The sequence below is a fragment of the Thamnophis sirtalis genome, unplaced genomic scaffold, assembly GCF_051295495.1.
Source record: "Thamnophis sirtalis isolate CommonGarterSnake01/CBP01778 unplaced genomic scaffold, rThaSir2_p1.2 scaffold_2, whole genome shotgun sequence".
Taxonomy (NCBI): Eukaryota; Metazoa; Chordata; class Lepidosauria; order Squamata; family Natricidae; genus Thamnophis; species Thamnophis sirtalis.
In genome coordinates, this window is record NW_028261382.1 from 69,521,175 (window position 1) to 69,541,142 (window position 19,968).

The 19,968-nt window shown below is 46.5% G+C and overlaps 1 protein-coding gene across 1 annotated transcript in view; it reads right to left on the reverse strand.

Annotated features, from left to right (window-relative positions):
* Window positions 1-2,583: 2,583 nt before the first annotated feature.
* The window catches only part of LOC106553071 (solute carrier family 2, facilitated glucose transporter member 11), a 34,096-nt gene continuing 16,711 nt past the window's right edge, over window positions 2,584-19,968 (reverse strand). Inside the window, exons 2-12 of the mRNA XM_087703493.1 lie at window positions 19,571-19,669; window positions 18,894-19,054; window positions 15,749-15,873; window positions 14,464-14,593; window positions 13,985-14,133; window positions 10,591-10,778; window positions 10,112-10,222; window positions 5,208-5,309; window positions 4,994-5,069; window positions 4,294-4,421; window positions 2,584-3,877 (exon numbers count right to left, since the gene is read on the reverse strand). Of these exons, the coding sequence (XP_087559619.1) occupies window positions 3,677-3,877; window positions 4,294-4,421; window positions 4,994-5,069; window positions 5,208-5,309; window positions 10,112-10,222; window positions 10,591-10,778; window positions 13,985-14,133; window positions 14,464-14,593; window positions 15,749-15,873; window positions 18,894-19,054; window positions 19,571-19,669 (1,470 nt within the window). The 3' untranslated portion in view covers window positions 2,584-3,676. The remainder of the gene's footprint in view (window positions 3,878-4,293; window positions 4,422-4,993; window positions 5,070-5,207; window positions 5,310-10,111; window positions 10,223-10,590; window positions 10,779-13,984; window positions 14,134-14,463; window positions 14,594-15,748; window positions 15,874-18,893; window positions 19,055-19,570; window positions 19,670-19,968) is intronic.

The window sequence follows — 19,968 nt, forward strand, 5'->3', positions numbered from 1 at the left end:
GCGAGAAGCATTTCAATAGTTACAAGAAGAAAAACATACTGACCAAAACAAAGCAATGAAGATCAATTTCACCACTGACTTCTTCTGGTTAAGGGTTTAGTTTAGCATAAAAAAGAGATTCTTTTGGGCAGTTTTTTTCCAAAACAGAAAGAATTCCCCAGATGATCACACTTTCTCTTTCTGTTCTCTTCCATTCCATAGCCATCCGTCCTCACTTCATCAGCATAAGCTGTCTTTTGTCACTAGCTTGAAAAAATTTTCTTGCTTTTTTCAGGGATTTTGCGATATCCCCGAAATCAGCAAGATGTATTCTTCCTGTTCACCATCTCTTCGGGAGAGTTTAGGTCCTATTGAACCCCCCAGTGGCAAAAGTACCGGCTGCAGTCTCAGAGCATCGAGGCTGCATGTCCGTACCGTGGGATACTATTTTGAAGCTCATTCTGTTCTATAGAAAAATTCATAATTGGGAAAAACACTTGTATGGAGAAACGTTTGTGACTTTGTCAAGTTGTAGGGATTTAATGAAAGGTATAGAATGATTGCAATAATGGGTACCAGAAAAAAGGACGGAGAGTCTGTGTCCTGCTGAGGAGGAAGATCTTTTTCATCCACTGCCGTATGTGTATACGACAGTGCCTGATGGGAAGGTGATGAATGTTGTCCAAGAACAAGGGGAGGGCAGTGGGACAGGACGAGGCAGTTCTCACAACCTGTGCTAAAGTTACAAGAAGAAGCCAATAGGAAACTGAGTTGTGATTTGGCAGACTTTTCTCCATGCTTACCTGGCTTCACGTAAAATTTTCATCCTGTCCTCGGTTTTCGATTTGGCTTGAAATATTTTTGACACACACATACCACACCTGACCCCCAATGCTCCAGCCACTGGCAACAGCAATTTTTACAAAAATCCAAAAGGGAACCTGGAACCATTTCTATAGGTAAAAAAAGTTTCATCTCACTCTTTGTATTTGATTTTGGCTTGAAATATATTTTGCTCCTCAGTCCCATGCTCAGCATCAGGAATTTTTCCAAAAATTGGCTTTTTCAGGAAGGGAACTTGGAAGCATTTCTATGAGTAAAATTTCACCCTCAACCTCATCCCAATATCCATTTTGCAGGTCTTTTCCATGAAGGTGCCTCACCTGGTCCAACTCAGGAGATACACTCTTCTGTTGCACCCCTTCCCAGGCAGTCAGAGACCCCCAACTCTTTTGGCTTTCCGGAAGGTGGTGAAGACCTGTATTTTCTTCCAGGCTTTAGAGCCAGATGTTAAAGGAGTCCAATATCTATATTTTTTTATTGTGAATCTGTGCCTTGGGTATTATTTTATGATTATTTTGTGAATATTTTTCCTTGTGAAATGGTTGTTAGCAACTCAGAATAATTTATTTAAGGTGAACTACACTTATGTATTTCTGAATGAATGAATGAATGAATGAATGAATGAATGAATGAATGAATAAATAAATAAATAAATAAATAAATAAAATCCAGATACAGAGATGAACCTCAGCTAATCTGCCTCATCTGGGATAATGACTCCCTACCTAAGATTTCTCCAAAATCTTCCCAAAAAGTGAAATTTGGAGGTTGTCTGCATGCAGAGCTAGAGTCTTTAGGAATACTACCTCTTCCTGAAGAATAATTAATCCCTCTCACCCTAATGGATGCCTGAAGGAGCAATTTGAATTGTTTTATGCAAATCACCATGAATTGTAGGGAAAGCCTCCAACCAGTTGCTTGAGCCATGACCATGGATTCCCCCCACTTCCCCCCCCAAAGCCTTCAAACCAGAGAAATGTTGACCTTCCAATTCTCTCATTGCCCAGACATGAGTTAATTCTAGTGTTTAGTGTTCCTCAGTCCTTTACTTCTGCCACCAGTGCTCCAGGCATCTTGTCTGTGATCATAGAATCATCGGGCTGAAAGGGACCTTGGACTTCTAGTCCAATCCTCTGCCCAAGGCAGGAGACCTTATTGCATCCCAACCCAGTCACTTCTTGAAAACCTCCAGTAATGGAACACCCAGCCAGGCAAACCGTTCTGTTGATCAACTGTTCTCACTGTCAGGAAATTCCTTCTTAGTTCCAGCTTGACTCTCTCTTTAATGATTTTCCACTTGTTCCTTTTTGTCCTGCCCTCAGGAGCTTTGGAAAATAGCTTGACCCTTCTCTGCGACAGCTCCTTATGTCCTCCCTCCAATCATTTTCTTTAATAAACTAGATATCCCTAGGTCCCTCAACCATTCCTCATATGGTTTAACCTCCAGACACTTTATCGTCCTTCTTTTGCTTTTGCTTTCTCTTTTCTCCCCAACATTGTGCACTGTGATACAGGGAGTACTCTGGCCCAGTGGCAGTTGGGACTGCAATTTACCTCCCTAAATAATGTGGTAGTAAAGCACAAAAATCACATGATTTTTGTGTCAATCGCAGCGATCCCAGTTGCTGTGATAGCTCCAGGAGTGCAGGGATCTTAATCAAGGCGCTCCTGTGACCATCCCATAGGAAGAGGCAGGAGTCCTAGGCATGAGGATTGGTGGATGACAACTGCAAGGGAGAGCTACAGAGGGGTAAGTTGGAGGTGCTGCAGGCAAGCCTGGGAGAGCCCAGGTGGGTGCCATGGGCAAGCATCATGTAGTACAAGCAGGTGGGCAGCTGCTGCGGCCTGTGGGAGCTTTGCAAGAAGCCAGCAGGGAAGGTAAAAAATGATGATCATGTGACTATGGGGTGCTACAACCATTTTAACCATTGCCTGATGGTTTCCAAGTACCTGAATTGTGATCATGAGACCGCTGGGGTCCTGAGACCAGCTCTTGTTCAGCCCCATCATAACTGTGAATGATTGCTGAGTGAGTGGTCACAAGCTTAGGAACACCTGTAGGGGGTCTTGGTTTGGTTTTCTTATGTTATGCTTTCTTTTGCATTATTTAACCTCTCTTCATTTAATTTGGGGATGCTTTTAAATTCTTTTTCTTATAAATTAATTAGCTTATGTATTTAAGTTGGGCAGCTTGTAAATATCTATATAAGCCTAATCTTTTCCCATCTTGTATTCAGAGCTGCCAGTTAGTTGTATACGGACAATAAATTTGTATGTCCTTGTGTATGTTTGAGTCAGCATTGATTCCTGATGGTCAAGGCACCAATCACTGTTGCTTTCTTGGCAAGATTTTGGAAATGGTTTGCCCTTGCTTTGTTCTAGGACTGAGAGAGCGTGAGTGGCTCAAAGTCACCCTGGTGGCTTAGTGCCTAAGGCAGGACTAGAACTCATTGTCTCCTAGTTTCTAGCCTGGTGCTTCAACCACTACAACAAACTGGCTATATTCCAAATCTGACTATGGCAAATGATTACTATCACTGTCAAAAAAATTCTCCTTATTTCAGGTTGCATCTCTTTTTGACAAGTTTCTGAGTACAGAAGGTAGCTCTCTTTTCCATAGCAGAAACAAGACTGGTATTGGGAGGGAACCATTTAGTTCAGGATACTTCTATTTTGAGCCTGGATTGGTACATACACTTCCCCCAGCCCTGGGAGGCCACTTTTCATACATAGATTTTATAAAGGGAGGAGGAAATGAGGATTTTTACACCATGAAGAAGAATCCCATGTTATCCTCACAGGAAAAGGAATGCCATTGTTATATCTTCTCTGTGAGCTGTTCTTCCTTTTGAAGCTATAACCTAGTGGATATAATTTCCTCTGGATACACCCAAGCATCGTCATAGGGCTGACATTCAAAGTTACGCTTAACAAACTCTTCTGAGATTTCTAGGAAGCTCTTTCCTTTCGTCTCCGGGAGGAAAAACCAGACATAGAGAGTGGTTCCAACACAGACCGTGAAGAATGGTAGGTAGCAGTAATAGCCAAGGCTTTCCTGAAAGGAGGAGGAGAGAAGAAAGGGCTCAGCACATGAAGCACATGTTGACAGGGCATGCATGCAAACTTGGCTGTAAAGTAACCCTTGGACTGGTCTGCTCTCTCTTAACAAAAGCACCTGCCCACCTGGAGGAGAAAGCAGCGCCAACCTGCTAGGAAAGGAGATTCTTGGTCAAATGACTGTGTAGAAATTGGGAGGATCACAATTGGCTCTAGAACAGGAGGAACACCAGTCTTGAGTGAGGGAGGGGAGGCTCTTTCTGCTAGGACAATACTTTCCATTGCTAGGACAATAGCTAGAACAATACTTTCCATGGATGGACAGAAAGGATGTCTGCCTGAAAACCACTTGCTCCTAATTCCTGTGTCCCACTAACTTATGCCTTGCAGAAATATAACCAGAAAAGGGCTTACCATCACAAAAGGAAATGCTAGGCCCACTAGAAATAAGTTGATCCAGAGCAGAGAACCGCTGATTGTGTAAGCAGCCGGGCGGGAGACCTGATCAAAAATCTCCGTGGGTATAATTCCTGTCACACCAGCTAGAGAAACCATGCAAATTAAATGTTGCTTTCTAAGAAGGAAGATAAAAATATGGCAATATCAGCCCAGTTTCTGACCTTTCCTAGTGTCAGGCCTGCAGTTATATTCCTTTTAGGATATTTGGCCTGCCACACGCTCTATTATTTCATTATGCTGTTTCATTAGTGTAGTAATTGGGAGGAGGAATAGAAAGGAGTAGAATTGTGAAATGTGTTGTTGTCATTCCTTTCTAGAAACCCAAGGTCATCTTTTGTCTCCGCACCTCTGCACCTGACCGGAACCAGCTGGATGGAGATGCCAGCATGGCCGAAGAAGATTGGACCATGTGATGGATTTATGGGTGTGGGGATAAGATCATGAACTTTCAACTGGGTGGAATCCCCAGAAGCTTTTAGATTTGGGATTCCACAGTTTGTTGCCAACATGTCTGTCTTATTAAAATGGAACTTTAAGGATAGCTCTGCCTTGGACTCTGATTTAATTCTGCATGATATTTGGAATGCTGACACCTAGATCATGTATGGTGTTTTTTTAATGCCCTGTTGAGATCCTCGGTGCTCTTGTAACTCACCTGGTCCGATGCCATAGCTCAGGATGTAGGCAAAGATGCAGGCCATGCTGAGATAAGGCATCCAGCTGAGGTGGTCCTGCAAGGCCAAAAGAGTGGTGGGGCAGATGGGGGAAAGAAGGAAAATGGGCAAATTAGGAAGTGTCCAGCATGTGAACCTTGCTAAATTGGAAGGCCTGGGGTCCTTCAACCCAAAGGAACAAAGAGGCACTCTTACCTGTAGAGATAACGCTACCATGAACAGGATGGCCCAGGTGGCCATGAGGCTGTACCCCACTATGAGCAGCACCCGTCGCCCAACACACTCGATGAGGAGGTTCTGGAAGGCAGCATTATAGGGAAGCCCCTTAATAGGCAGCCCACCCAGGCCCTCCACAGAGAGATCTCCCCCTCCCCATTGAACAGATCAGGCTCCTCCCCTCCCCATTGAATAGATAGAAAACAAATTTGGGGAAGTCGATAGGATGGTACTTTCTAGAGACTGACTGAGTGATCATCTCTTCTTGATTTTGGTCTGTACATTTTGGGATTAGAACAGCTCCAAGAACAGATGTGGTATTCAGCCAGTTCTGACCGGTTCTAGCAAACCTGTAGCAGAAATGTTGAGTAGTTCAGAGAACTAGCTAATACCCCCTCTGTCTGGCTCTGCCCACATCTCTTGCTGCCTCCCAAGTCCCAGCTGATCGGCATCCCAGCTGATTGGCTGGATCTTCTTCTGTTGCCCTGCACAGGAGAACGGAGCTAGAAAGGGAATGGAGATTTTACAGTATCCTTCCCCCAGGAATGGGGAGCGACTGGGGATTTTGCAGCATCCTTCCCCTGCCACATCCACCAAGCCACGCCCACCAAGCCATGCCACACCCAAAGAACCAGTAGTAAAAAAAATTGAATTTCACCACTGTCCAAGAAGTGCTGTTTACTGAAAAAGATTTGGTTTCTACAAGTCATATAGATAATGTGATACTTCACCCAATAAAAAAAGGAATAGCACAATACACATAAAATGGGAAGAAACTGTCTTGAGATAGAAGGAAGATTTTCAGAACAAAAGAGACACCTGGGACCATTTTGTTTTAGAGCCTGATCAGCTAAAGCTGATTTACCTGCAAGTCAAAGAACTCACTGGTCATGAATGTGATAAGAATATGATTTCTATTCTTGTGAAAAGGAAAGGAAGAAAGGGCAGCCTTTGGTCACTCCATAGTTGGACTCGCCTGCTCTATGCAGCAAAGCAGAAACATGGCTAAGGTAAATCAGAAGACAGGGATTCAACTTCAGATGCCTGCAAAACAGAGCTGGTGTTCAGCCAGTTCTGACAGGTTCTGGAGAACCGGTAGTGGAAAATTTGAGTAATTCAGAGAACCAGCAAACAGCCTGCTGCCTCCCAGCTGATCTTTTGTTGTCCTGAACAAGAGAATGGAGCTGGAAAGCAAGTTAGTGGGATGAGGAGGGAATGGGGATTTTGCAATATCCTTCTCCTGCCATGCCCACAAAGCCACGCCCACAGAACCAGTAATAAAAAATGTTGAATCCCACCACTGCTGCAGAATGGCCTGTAACAGGAAGTTGTTTCATACTTAATGTTGTGATGTTAAAGGCCCAAGTGCACATGTCTACGTCTCTGGCCAAACCTTGGGTTTATCAGAACTAATCACAAGCAGTGCTGCTCTTAATACAAGCTGTGAGTGTGAATTCCTGTCTGTCTTTTGGATCTCACTAAAAGTTACTTTTCTGGGGGGCAGTTGCTGACATCTAGTCAGAGCACACCTCCAGTGATAAAGGTGTGACTTGGTGCTCTCTGAGCTTGGTTCTTTTCTTTCAGCCATTTCATTACCCAAAATATGTAATATCATCAGTGTTAGTAAAGAATGGCATTTGCTCTCAGTTTATATTCTAGTGGTTTGCCCTGTTAGTGTTGGTGGAAGTGGTCTTGGAGGTTCTTTGGTTGAACTGTTTACTGTTGGCTTATTTTGCAATTTCTTGATTGAGTCATTGCTTACTTCTTGATTGATGGTATGATATTAAACTTGAGATTAATCTATGCTCATCTGGGCATTGATTGCTGATGGGGAGGTATTTTGGTCTTTTTGTTCCCTTTTTGACATTGATTGCCTTTTTAGCAAAGCATGGTCGCATTGATGGATGATCTTTGGAGAGCCAGAGATGAAGGACATCCCTCCATCCTGGTCCTCCTTGACCTCTCAGCGGCTTTCGATACCATCGACCATGGTATCCTTCTGCGAAGACTGCGGGAGGTGGGAGTGGGAGGCACCGTGTTACGGTGGTTCTCCTCCTACCTCTCGGACAGGTCGCAGTCGGTGTTAGTGGGAGGGCAGAGATCGTCCCCAAGGCCCCTGAAATATGGGGTGCCGCAGGGTTCGGTCTTATCCCCCCTACTATTTAACATTTACATGAAACCGCTGGGAGAGATCATCCGTAGGCACGGGATTAGATACCATCAATACGCGGACGATACTCAATTGTATCTGTCCGCCCCGTGCCAAATCAATGAAGCGGTTGACGTAATGGACCGGGGGCTTGAAGCCGTCATGGACTGGATGAGGATTAACAAGCTTGTGCTCAACCCAGAAAAGACCGAGTGGCTGTTGTGTTTCCCTCCCAAAAATTTGGCCACTAATCCAACACTCAGGCTGGGGGGTCAAATTTTACACCCCTCAGAGAGGGTTCGCAACTTGGGAGTCCTCCTGGATCCACAGCTGTCATTCGACCATCATATAGCGGCTGTGACCAGGGGGGCATTCGCCCAGGTACGCCTGGTGCGCCAGTTGCGACCCTACCTGAACCGGGAGGCCCTCACAACAGTCACTCGGGCCCTCGTGATTTCTAGGCTGGAATACTGCAACGTGCTCTACATGGGGCTGCCCTTGAGGTGCATCCGGCGACTTCAGCTAGTGCAGAACGCAGCCGCGCGAGTGATCGCGGGTGCACCCCGATTCACCCGCATTACACCTATCCTCCGCGAGCTGCGCTGGCTACCTGTCGATCTCCGGATGCGCTTCAAGGTGCTACTGATCACCCATAAAGCCCTACATGGCAGTGGATCTGGATACTTGAGAGACCGCCTTCTGCCAATTACCTCCCTACGACCTATAAGATCTCATAGGTTAGGCCTCCTCCGTACTCCATCGGCCAGCCAGTGTCGGCTGGCAACTACAAGGAGGAGGGCCTTCTCAGCAGCGGCCCCGACCCTTTGGAACGAGCTCCCCGTAGAGATTCGTACCCTCTCCACCGTCCAGGCCTTCCGCACAGCCTTGAAGAACTGGCTCGCCCGTCAGGCCTGGGGATAAGGACCATTACCCCGCCCGAATGTTGTATGCATGTTGCTTATTATTTTATTATGTGTTGTCGTCTTAGTGTTGTATTCCCCCCTCCCTGGTTTTCTGTGAGCCGCCCTGAGTCCCCTCAGGGAAAAGGGCGGCCTACAAAAATAAATAAAATCAAAAAAATCAAAAATGTAGATGTTGTAAAATCCAATCTGAGTCAGTCACAGGGACTAAAGGTTTATTCTTCCAAGCTTTAGCAAGGGTTTATTCTTCCAAGCTTATGTAGATGTTGTTTATGCCTATGTGTCTATTGATGGCTAATTTGTTAGAGTGCCAAGCTTCCAGGAATTCGCTTGCATTTTAGGAAGTGGCTTGGTCTAGGGTGGTCACTATTTCCCAGTTGAAACTATGGTTAAGTCTATCCATATATTGTGAGATTGAAGAGTTTTCATCATGCCTTCTGACTACTGGTTGATATTCATGAATGTGTTCTACTAGTTTTCTCCCTGTTTGTCCTACATGTTTCAATTCTGAGCTACAAATGTTCTATTTTATCAGTACCTTCAGTGGTACCAGGTCCCGAGTCTTTTTATACAATAGTCACAGTAGGGTTAGGGTTGACCATCAATTTAATTTGAAATCTTCACTCTTTGAGCAGAAAGATACAAAGCACTTGCAGCTAGAAATTCCAGGGCATAGATGTAGAGGTCTCATTCCCTAGGAGCCTAGGACTTGGAGATCTGTTGTTGTGGCTGCAATTTGTTCCACCCTGCCACTCCCATCCTCATCACATCTACACCAATCACTCATGATTTCATAAAGGGCCTCATCATGAGATATAATTAAATGGAATCCCCAACTGTCCAAGATACCTGCCTACATGTTAAGTGACCCATAGAGTTGGGATCTCAAAACATTGAGAGGAATCAAGCTTTCCCTAGTGGATACCTTTGATAAGCACACGGTGTGACCAATGTGGTGAAGGCTACAGGGACCTTATACAGCAACTGACAAGAATAGATCTCCAATGCACCAGTTTAGCACCTGACTTCCCAATTTAGCATCAATGGCAACTATACACATAATTCTCTGGGCTGACATGATGGGTCTCCTTCCTACAGGGAACAAGAGCTGAGGCAGTGGTGGGTTTCAAAAATTGTTTGAACCTACTCTGTGGGTGTGGCCTTTGTGGGAGTGGCTTGCCACCCATGTGACCGGATGGGAGTGGCTTGTCACCCATGTGACCGAATATGAAGATGCCGATGACACTTGTCAGAACCACCTTAAATTACCTCACACACAGCACTGGCATGCATAAGAATATGATGTAAACTAGTTTTTTAAAAGACATCTTTGGTTTGCATTAAAACAACTTCAACACATGCAATGTTCTGATTGCACCACAAACGCAGTAGTCATCCATACCTTTCACAGAGGCACTGAGTTTTATAAATATGAGCATGATAGTGTAGAATAATCATATCCAAGGACCAGTGGTGGGTTTCAAAAAATTTTGGAACCTCTTCTGTAGGTGTGGCCTGCTTTCCGGATCCACTGTGGAACCTCTTCTAACCGGTTCGGTAGATTTGACGAATCGGTTCTACTGACTAGATGCGAACTGGTAGGAACCCACCTCTAAGTTGAGGTGAGAATGAGTGGAAGAAGGTGGGAAATTACAGGTAACACAAAAGAAGGGAGGACAATCCAGAGCAGATCCTTGACTTCCGTGCTGTGATAAAATGCCCTGGATACTACCAGAAATGATAGGCAGCTTTGCAAAGGAGCAAGACTACTAGAAGACCATACTGGGTAGGAAGAAAGGAGATAATATTCTCACACAAGTCATGGACATGATAAGCTCACAACTCCCGGTGCCAATAACACTGTACTGGATCTTGTCATATGGAATCCCTGCCTCTTGGAACACATACGAAGCGTAGAAGTACATCTGCAGAAATAAAAAAGAGCAAGTTTCACTGCATCCCTGCTCTACTGAGCCTCTATCTTTATTGCTATGTAAAGGAAGGGAGGTTAATCTGCTTATCTGAGATAGGAAACTCCTGAAAATGGTAACGTAAAGCATACAAAGCCATATCACAATTTAAGCAGCAAAGAAAATTCTCCCAACTCTCTCTGAAACTCAACTCAAAAAATGATGACAGAGGATGCCAACTGCCACACATTTTAGTATGCTGCTTGGATTGTGCAAGGAGAAGCCGCCTATTCCATGTCAACCCCTTCTCAGTTCCCAGGCCTATTAGTAAAAGGCCATGCAGCATAGCAGCAGGCACCCCCTGGCCAGGCCGCTGGACTTACAGAATCATTGCCACAGAGCTGCATGGCGCTGCTGAGCACCACCACAGTGATAAACTGCCACCGCACAGCCCGGTTTCTCCATAGCTCCCAGGGTGCCTTGGTTGTCTCTCCTTGGAGGGCTGCCTGCTCGGCCAGGAGTTCTTTCATCTCGCTGCTCAGGTCACTGCTGCCCCTCAGTTGCTGCAGAGCTGCAAGAAGCCAAAAGTGAGCCTGACATTCTTAGGAAATGCAGAGGCCTCTGATTCATGGGTTGCCTTAGAACTTCTCATAATGTTCCAACCCCCTTTGAGAAAAGCAGAACATGTGCAACGACCGCACAGCATCTCATGGCAGAAACATCAGCAGCTAAGTAGGATTTGAATGTCTGGGCCACTGATTTCCACTGTTTGCTAAGGTGACCAGATTTTAACATTGGTAAAGAGGGACACCATTGACCGGGGGGGGGGGGGGTATTAAAAAAAATTTTTTCACTTAAAAAATGTGGCAAGAAAAATTGTAAAATGGGGCAAAACTCAATAAATTTCTCACTTAACAACATAAATTTTGGGCTCAATTGTGGCCGTGCATTGAGGACTACCTGCACTTATCTTCAGTGTTACTTCATTCTGCTGTAGCATTAAATTTCATATAGAACAAGCTTGTTCTTTCAGAATTGTGGAATTGTTAAAAAACTGTCTACCTTTAGAAACGTTTCTCTTGAGTTAAACTCAGCTCCTATAATTTTATTGATGTGTCGTAATTTTCTTAGCAGTAGTATGGAAATTGTCATTGTTGCTTTTGGACAATTTTTAATATTTTCCTATTAAATATACAGTACTGAGATTCCCAGGTGGGTTCCCCTCCAATTATTAGCCAGGTTCAACCCTGCTCATCTTTTTGAGAGCAGGCAAAAACAGCGAGGTTACATCCCTACAAATTGAAAGCTCTCTCCCTCCCTCTCTCTCTCTCTATCTCTCTCCCCTCCCTTCCTTTCTCTCTGTCACTGTGTGTATATGTGTGTGTGTGTGTGTGTGTGTGTGTGTCTGTCTGTCTGTCTGTCTCTCACTCACTCACTCACTTAATCACTCACTCTGTGTCTCTGTCTCCCTCCCTCCCTCTCTCTCTATCTCTCTCCCCTCCCTTCCTCTCTTTCTGTTATTCTTTGTGTATATATATATGTGTGTGTGTGTGTCTGTCTGTCTGTCTCTCACTCACTCACTCACTTAATCACTCACTCTGTGTGTGTCTCTGTCTCCCTCCCTCCCTCTCTCTCTATCTATCTCTCTCCCCTGCCTTCCTCTCTCTCTGTCACTCTGTGTGTATATATGTGTGTGTGTCTCTCTCTCTGTCTCTCTCCCTCCCTCCCTCTCTATCTCTCTCCCCTCCCTTCCTCTCTCTCTGTCACTCTGTGTGTATATGTGTGTGTGTCTCTCTCTCTGTCTCTTCTCTCTCCCTCCCTCCCTCTCTCTCTATCTCTCTCCCCTCCCTTCCTTTCTCTCTGTCACTCTGTGTGTATATGTGTGTGTGTGTGTGTCTGTCTGTCTGTCTCTCACTCACTCACTTAATCACTCACTCTGTGTGTGTCTCTGTCTCCCTCCCTCCCTCTCTCTCTATCTCTCTCCCCTCCCTTCCTCTCTTTCTGTCACTCTTTGTGTATATATATATATGTGTGTGTGTGTGTCTGTCTGTCTGTCTTCTCTCACTCACTCACTCAATCACTCACTCTGTGTGTGTGTGTCTCTCTCTGTGTCTCTGTCTGTCTGTCTTTCTGTGTGTCTCTCCTTCCATCCCAACCTGCAGATGGGCTCCGGACCAGGCTCCGGAGCCTCTTCCTTCTTTTTAACCAGGTGATCTTTTCTAAGACATAACAAAGAACCTTAATTACAGGCTGAACAAAAGAGTCCATCCGGGAAGATGATAACATGAGGGCAATCCCTCATGTTACTCAGACCAGCTGAGCCTCCCTGGATGTCACAGCAGCAGCAGCCCCAAGTGCGCCGATCTCGGCGTTTTTCGCATTGGGGCGTGCTGCAAGAAGAGGGAGTGAGTGAGTGAAGACCTTTTCTAGCCGGCGCAAAGGACTTCCCAAGACTTGCTTTGCAGCAATCCAGAAAAAGATCTTCACTCACTCCCTCTTGCAGCCCGCCCCATGCGAAAAACGCTGAGATGTTAAGCAGGGGAAACATCTGTTGCTTCAGTTAGAAAGGAAAGCAACTTCAGAGCTACGGCTGGCATCTGGCCGGCAAAGGCTTCCCACTGACCTCCCCCCCCACCTCCCAGTTCCTGATAGATGGAATTATTTCAGCAACATCTCCCCCCACTACGGCACCCCGCACCCCCCCTCGCAGGTCACCTCCGCTCCGTTCTCCAGCAAGCCTCATGGGGTTTTTTTGCTTTTAGGAATAAGAATGTTTAAAAGGCTTTTTTTTTAATTTGTAAAAAAAAGATGATGCAGGTTCTGCAAGAGCAAATCTCCATCATACTGCTACATTTTTTTCTTCCTCCAAATAATGGTCACCACTTATTGTAGCGAGTCAGCCTCCTAACTTCAGTCCAGGCTCTGAAATTACCTTCTCTCCCCCCCCCCAAACCCGCAGAAACAGGAGGGAATTGGTCATTATCGTTAGCACTCTCTCCCATGCCTGGCCTCCCCTTCGGAAGTAAGGGGTGGGGAAGAGCAGATCTCCCAGGGACACAAATCTCACCCGCCCAGTTCCCAAACCCTCTCTTCAGAAAGAGTTCTCCAGCAGCCTCTGGCAAGGTGTTTTCCGCACCCCACTCGGGCTGAAAGCAAATAAAATATAAAATGCTGGTTTACCTTTCTCTGCTGCTTCTCTCCCAGGCTGGAGCCGAGAGGAGATCCTTGTCCTAGTCTTCCTGGTGCCCTCGTGGCACAGGGAAAACGGACGGTACTTTGTCCCTTATGTCTCCCCGTTGCTCAGAAAAGCAACTCTGGGAAGGTCCTTTGGTGGCGGCAGGCATCCTAGAACCTGCCTGCTAGCAAAGGACCTTCCCAGAGTTGCTTTTCTGAGCAACGGGGAGACAGAAGAGACAAAATACCGGCCGGCTGGGACTGGGGGCGGGGCAGGCTTACTTCCGGGTCCAGTCACAAAAATTGGGACTTTTTAAGAACCCCCCCCCCCCGGGACACGGGACAAATTGTGCAGAAGCGTGCCTGTCACGCGAAAATCGGGACGTCTGGTCACCTTATTGTTTACTCCAGATGGGACCAGATTCCTCAAAAGTTCCCTTTGTCAGAAAGCATTACTTCTGCAGGGTACTTTAATTCCCACAGGACCTAAAATGGCCTCATGTAATGAGCCTAATTTTCCCCACAATTCTATTCCCTCCCATGTCCCTATAACGATTTGCTCTCTGGGCTGTACAGGAGGCTGATATGAACACCCTTGCTTACCAGAGATGCATGAATCTTGATCTCCTTGGTCAATCAAGAGGTAGCGAGGGCTTTCTGGAGCCCAGGGCAGAAGCACCAGCTGGATCAACCCAGGTACCACATTGCTGGCTAGAAGGATAGGCCAACTCTCTTCTGCTCCCAAGATTTCCCTGCATTGAAATCCAGAGTCACTTATAGAAACAGAAGCAGAGTCTCATTTAACAGACTTTAACTTACTTGCCAATTGTTATCACAGGAGTGTCTTTCCATAAATTCATACAAAAGAGAGACAACAGGCCCTTTTGCTATGTGCTGCCTGGGCTTGGGTAGGAGGTTTCAAGGCAGGGCACCTACCTACCTGGCGGCTTTCCATTTCTAGAGTTTTGTTTAAGGTGCAGCGCATAGCCCAGCCTTGGGTACCCTACAGCAGGCTCCTAGCAAAGGGTGTGCCTTGTAGATGACACATATACTCCAGGTTTCCCCAGAACTTTGTGTCTCACCTGAGTCCGACCACCTGGCCAAGCACCAGGCCGAGGGCTGTGAAAGATGCTGAAGTCATGGTCACGGCTCCCCGGAGCTCCTTGGGTGCGCTTTCCCCCAAGTACATGGGCTGGATGCTCATGGCCACTCCTGTACAGACAAGTCCCCAGTCTCAGAAAGGAACATATTTGATTTATGATATTTATTATGACCATTTGGCTTCTGGTGACAGGGATTTTCATACTAAATGTGTGAACTTTCTGGCCAAAGTTTTATTCTGTGAATGCTCTCCCCTTTCCCTTCTCTGCCTCTAAACAAGGCTTTCTGCTAGCACTTCTTTGGCCTCAACCAAACAGATAGATAGGGAGTCCCTTAAAAAACCAAGTCCTATGCCACATAGGGTTTCTAGCAATTACACATGAAAAAAAATTGACAATTAATGCAGCTCATAGATCAGAGGAATCCCATGGACACATCACTGCCCATGCCACTGCAGTCTGGACAGCCGAAGCTTCTAAGTGGTCTTTGAGTGCATTGCAAGAGTGGACTCTAGGGCATAACTGATTGTCTAAAGAGCCTCCTTGTCAACAAAAAAGACACAACTGGTACAATAGATGCTGCTGTGCAAAGACTTTTCTGTCCATAGCCATCAGCTACATATTGATCAGAAGCATAAAGATGGACATAAAGATCTTTATGGACATAAAGATCCCCAGATCATGCATCACCCTTAAATAAGGAGGTGCTACCCCATCCAAGGTTAAAGATGAAATATCCTCAGATTCAGTGGCCCTCACATAGAAAAATACATTCATAGGATTGGAAGAGACCTTGGAGGTCTTCTAGTCCCAAGGCAGGAGACCTTATACCTGCAACCATTGATAGTATTGAATCAAAGATGGTTCCTCCCCTCCCAGACTAATCTTGACAGTCTCATTTGGCCAATCTGGTATTAAAAGACACAATTGGATATCATCAATGTATCCTAGCCAACAACAGTGGAACCTCCCCCTCCCCTCAAACAGAGAGAACCACCCCAAAGTTCTGTCTTCCCATTCCCAATCCTCAGAGCCAGCCAGGAAGGATACCTTGGTCAATAGTATTGAAAGCAACTGAGAGATCAAGAACCTCCACCCCCAACTCCCCATTGGAAGGCAAAGGCAGGAAGAAAAGCAGATTATGATGGATTCTTGGCTCCAAGTTGCAGCGCTGACCTATCTTCAAGGAACAAACCCTGGTCAGATAGCATAGACAGCTTTTCAAAATGCTACAGTGATCATGTATCTGCTCATGTCTTGGACATACCAGAATTGATGCCAGCAAAAAATCTGCTTAGCAAGATCATTTCAAAGGATTTCGCCACGCGGCTGAACCCCACCAGCAGTGCAGCAAGGGCCACAAATGCGTTGTTCAGCAGTAAAGATTTCTTCCTTAGGGGAAGCAAGGGAGAAAAGTTTCAAAGGCTTGTTTCGCTTTATGTGCCTCTTTCCTGGGCCTCTCTTGGCTGTCATTCAGCACCATGGCTGCTCCTGCTGGTTCTTGTGTGGCCAAAGTGGCAGGGAGCCTAGGTTTCAGTGCCAAGACCTTCAAGAGGGAGTGGCATGTTAGCAGCCCTTTTCCCCCCAAGTGGAATGGGACGACTCAGTGTCCAGGTGAGCATGGCTGGTAGGCATGGCTGGGTGGTCACAGCCGGGTCACTACAACTAGGTGGGTGTGGTGATGTGAGCAACTCAATGCTGCATGGCTGACATGGTACATCCTGGTGGGAATGGCCAAGGAGGTGCAGCAGGAGGCACTGCTGACTCAGGACAGCCAGGTTGGGACAAAACAAGTTGCACTGGCTAAGTTGACATTGGGACAATTCAGTGTCCCACAAGTTTCTCACCTCCCCAAACTGCCGGCAACCAAGTACGTGCACACGCATTTCAGGTTGGAGACTTTTATCCACAGAGGAAGGGGACATCCTATTCCCCAAGTCCAGGCATGATTGGCAGCTTGCCAGCTTGGATGTAGATAAAAATCTCCAGGCTTGAAATGGTGTATCTGTGTGTGGTGTGTTTGTACGCATGCATGCAGCACACCAATCCCAGATATCTGAGTGCTGGTGTTTTCCTATCCAGTGCAAAGCAGGAGGACAATGCTGCTGCACATAGAAGGGTGGAGGAGAAAGTTTGCAGGAAGCAGTTTCCTCCAAGTGCAACTTCTACCTTGAAAAATCTCTGGAGAGAAGGAGTGGGTGGCAGAGGAGCTGTGCAGGGGAGGCTGGCCAGGCAAAGCAGGAGGTGGAGGGTGACATTGCTGCAGTCAAACCTCTGCCTTGACAGCTCTCTGGAGAGCAAGAAGAGGAGGCAGGAGAGCAGCACTCCCTGGTCCTGCACGTGGGAGGCAAATGAAACAAATACTTTTACAAAATAAACAGGTTTTCACACGTACTGAATTATTCCATTTACAGTTGTTTGAAGACTTCAGAAACTCTTGACTTAATTCTGAGATTGCTTGTGGACTTTCTCCTCATTTTTGCCCACATTTTTTAACTAACGTTTCATTAGATATTAACAGATTGCTGCATAATTTACTGCTTAGAAATAGTAATAGCAGATCCATACCAAAAAGCCGAAAAGTAAATTTGCTGCATGTCATGAAAGCAGAATATATAATAGAGTTCATACACTGATCTGCTTTATATATAAAATCATCATAAAGTTACTGTCATTTCTGGTGCTGGTCTACTTGTGCCTTAAAGCAATCATCCATTTTATATAAGCCAACCTAATAGCAAAACATTTATTACAAAATCATTGGCTATGAAGATTATTTTTAAAGTATAGAATTGGAAAACATAATGTAGAAATTTTAAAGAGGAACTAGAACTATTGTGCATATCATTGCTGATCTACACCATTGTGCAGCATTCAGGCACTCACTTATAATATATTAATGATATCATTCTTTCCTCTTTTTTTTGCTTGATTGAACTACAAAGATCTCTGGAGAGAAGAAGGGGGTGGCGGGGTGAGGGAAGGCTGGCCCAACTAGCCCGGATCCTTACCACGCATGCTTGGAAATGGGGATTCCCTTTCAAGAAAGACCAGCCTCCCTCATGCAGGACCAGGGAGCACTGCTCCTTTGCCACCCCTGCCTTCTCTGCAGAGATCTGTCAAGGCAAAAGTTGGAGGAAACTGCTTCCTGCAAACTTTCTCCTCCGTGCTTCCATGTGCAGCAGCCTCGTCCTCTGCCTCCTGCTTTGCCAGGAAGGGGCGCTGGACAGGGAAACTCCAGCTCTCAGGTATCTGGTATTGGGAGAACATCTCCTTTGGCGTGCTGCGTGCTGAATGCTGCATGCTGCATGCACACACACATACACAGATACACACCATTCCAAGCTTGGACACTTTTATTCACATCTGAGCTGGCAAACTGCCAGTCATGCCTGTATTTGGGGAGAAGGACTTCTCCTTCATCTGGGTATAAATGTCCCAAACTTGGGTTGTGGTCTGTGTAAGTGTGCACGTGCACGAGCTTGGCTGCTGGCAGTTTGGAAAGGTGAGAAGTTTGTGGGGCGTTATCTCCATATCAAGCTAGCCAATGCAACTTGTTCCGTGCCATCCCCAGTCAGCAGGGTTGAACTGGCTGCACCTACCCAGTTACGCCCACCCAACCATGCCCACCTGGCCAGCCATACCGAGTCAGCTGTGCTGAGTGAGTGGTGTCAAGCCAGCCACATCAAGTCGGCCATCTCACCCAACCATGCTCACCTAATTGTGATGACCTGGCTGCAACCACCAGCCATGCCTGCCCAGCCACACCCAACTGGCCGCTTTGAGTCATCATAAACCCTTTCCCAAGAACTGAGATGCCAAACCCTGAGAGAACAGGGGAAATATGGGCATGGGAGTATGGACTTGAATGCAAATGAAACTTCAGGGATCTCTGCTTACAGGCACTCCTCCTGGGACCCTGAGCTGCCTCTGCCAACCCTGCATTCTTTGGGCTGGTTTGCTGAGCAAGAGGGAAGTTGGGCTCCGAGCAGCCCACAAGGGAGGAAAGAAGGAAAGAGACAGTTGTCCCTTTCCTCATCCAGCCCTCACCCTCCTTAGTTTGCAGCCCTCTGACAAAATTCTTGTACAACTATACTACAACTCCCAGCTCCGTTTGGCAGTGTATGGAGCACCCAAGTTTCACTCATGACCAGGCTGCATTAGGGATCAGGATCATCCATCTGGAACCTGTCAACATGGAGAAAATAGCAGATTACCAGAAATTAATCTGAGAGTTAAGCTGGCAAAAAGTAGCTTCAATTACATTCCATTTGGTTTCATTATATGTAGTTGATTAAAGAGAGCTATCTGGAGTCCGGTATCCAAATGCTCCTGGCTGAATCCAGTTCTAGAAGACACTAGAAGATATTCCTCCCTCCTGCTGAGAGAGGCTGACCCTCTCAACCCCTCACCTGCCCATCTTTACAGCCAGGGGAGCAGCAATTAATGCTCCAACTAGGCCTCCCAAAGGATACATGGCAACAATGAAGGACCAGATCAGCATGATCATCTTTGCCTCCAAGACAGCCCCAGTGCGAGCCAGCCAGGTTTCATTAATGAAGGTTTGGATGAACTACAGGGTGGAGGAAAAAAATATTGTGTGGGAAAAATTGGAGCTGGAACACGCAGAGCCCCCACCCACTGAAAACCAGCTGTTCTGGGGTCTGCCGGTGTGGCAGTGGGTGGGAGCCATGAAACCTACAAGAGATCTGAATTTAGTTACTCCACAAGCTACAACTCCTCAAAAGCTGCAGGAAGATCTGGGAAGTATCCAGATGACCAGTGCCTTACTGGAAGGGCAACTGTCCCAACAGCCATTTCCTGTTTCTGAACCCTCCTCACAAGAGAACACTGCTAGACATCAGAGGAGTTAGGGGATATTGTTAGGTTTTTCCTGAAAGAGGCTCAAGGCCAACCTGTTCTGCCCCTCACCTTGAGAGGTGAGGGGAGCACCTGCCAAGGAGCTCATGAGCTGAGCTGAGCCCAAAATCGGGGGGGGGGGGGCGGCAGATGAGAGGCTGTCTCTCCCTTGAGGGCCTGTTCCAATGAGAGGTGATCAAGGAGCATGGTAACAAAAGGGCCGCCTTACCACAGTGGGGGCATTGATGATGGTGAGATTGTAGCCATACTGAAAAGTGCCACCAATCCCAGCTGCACAAATTGTCAGGATCAGGATTTTACTGCGAACCTGGGGAAGAATCACAAGTAAAGATTGGCAAGTGCAGCACCTGGGCAGGAAGTGGCCAGACCATCACGGAGGTAGAGCTGAAGACTCCCAAGTGCCCCTTGCTGGGCTTCAGACCCCCAAGGGAAGGGAAGTGGGAGAGAGTAGCTGCTCCTGCCAAGCTTGCTTCTGGGCAGCTTCTTTGAAAGGGCCTGGCCTTTGCCTGCCCAGTGCCTGCCTCTTGAGTTTTGCCCATGGGTGCCTCTGGAGGACCTGCCCAGCAAAGCAAGACCCTTTGAAGGGTTCTGGTTCATGTCAAGGGA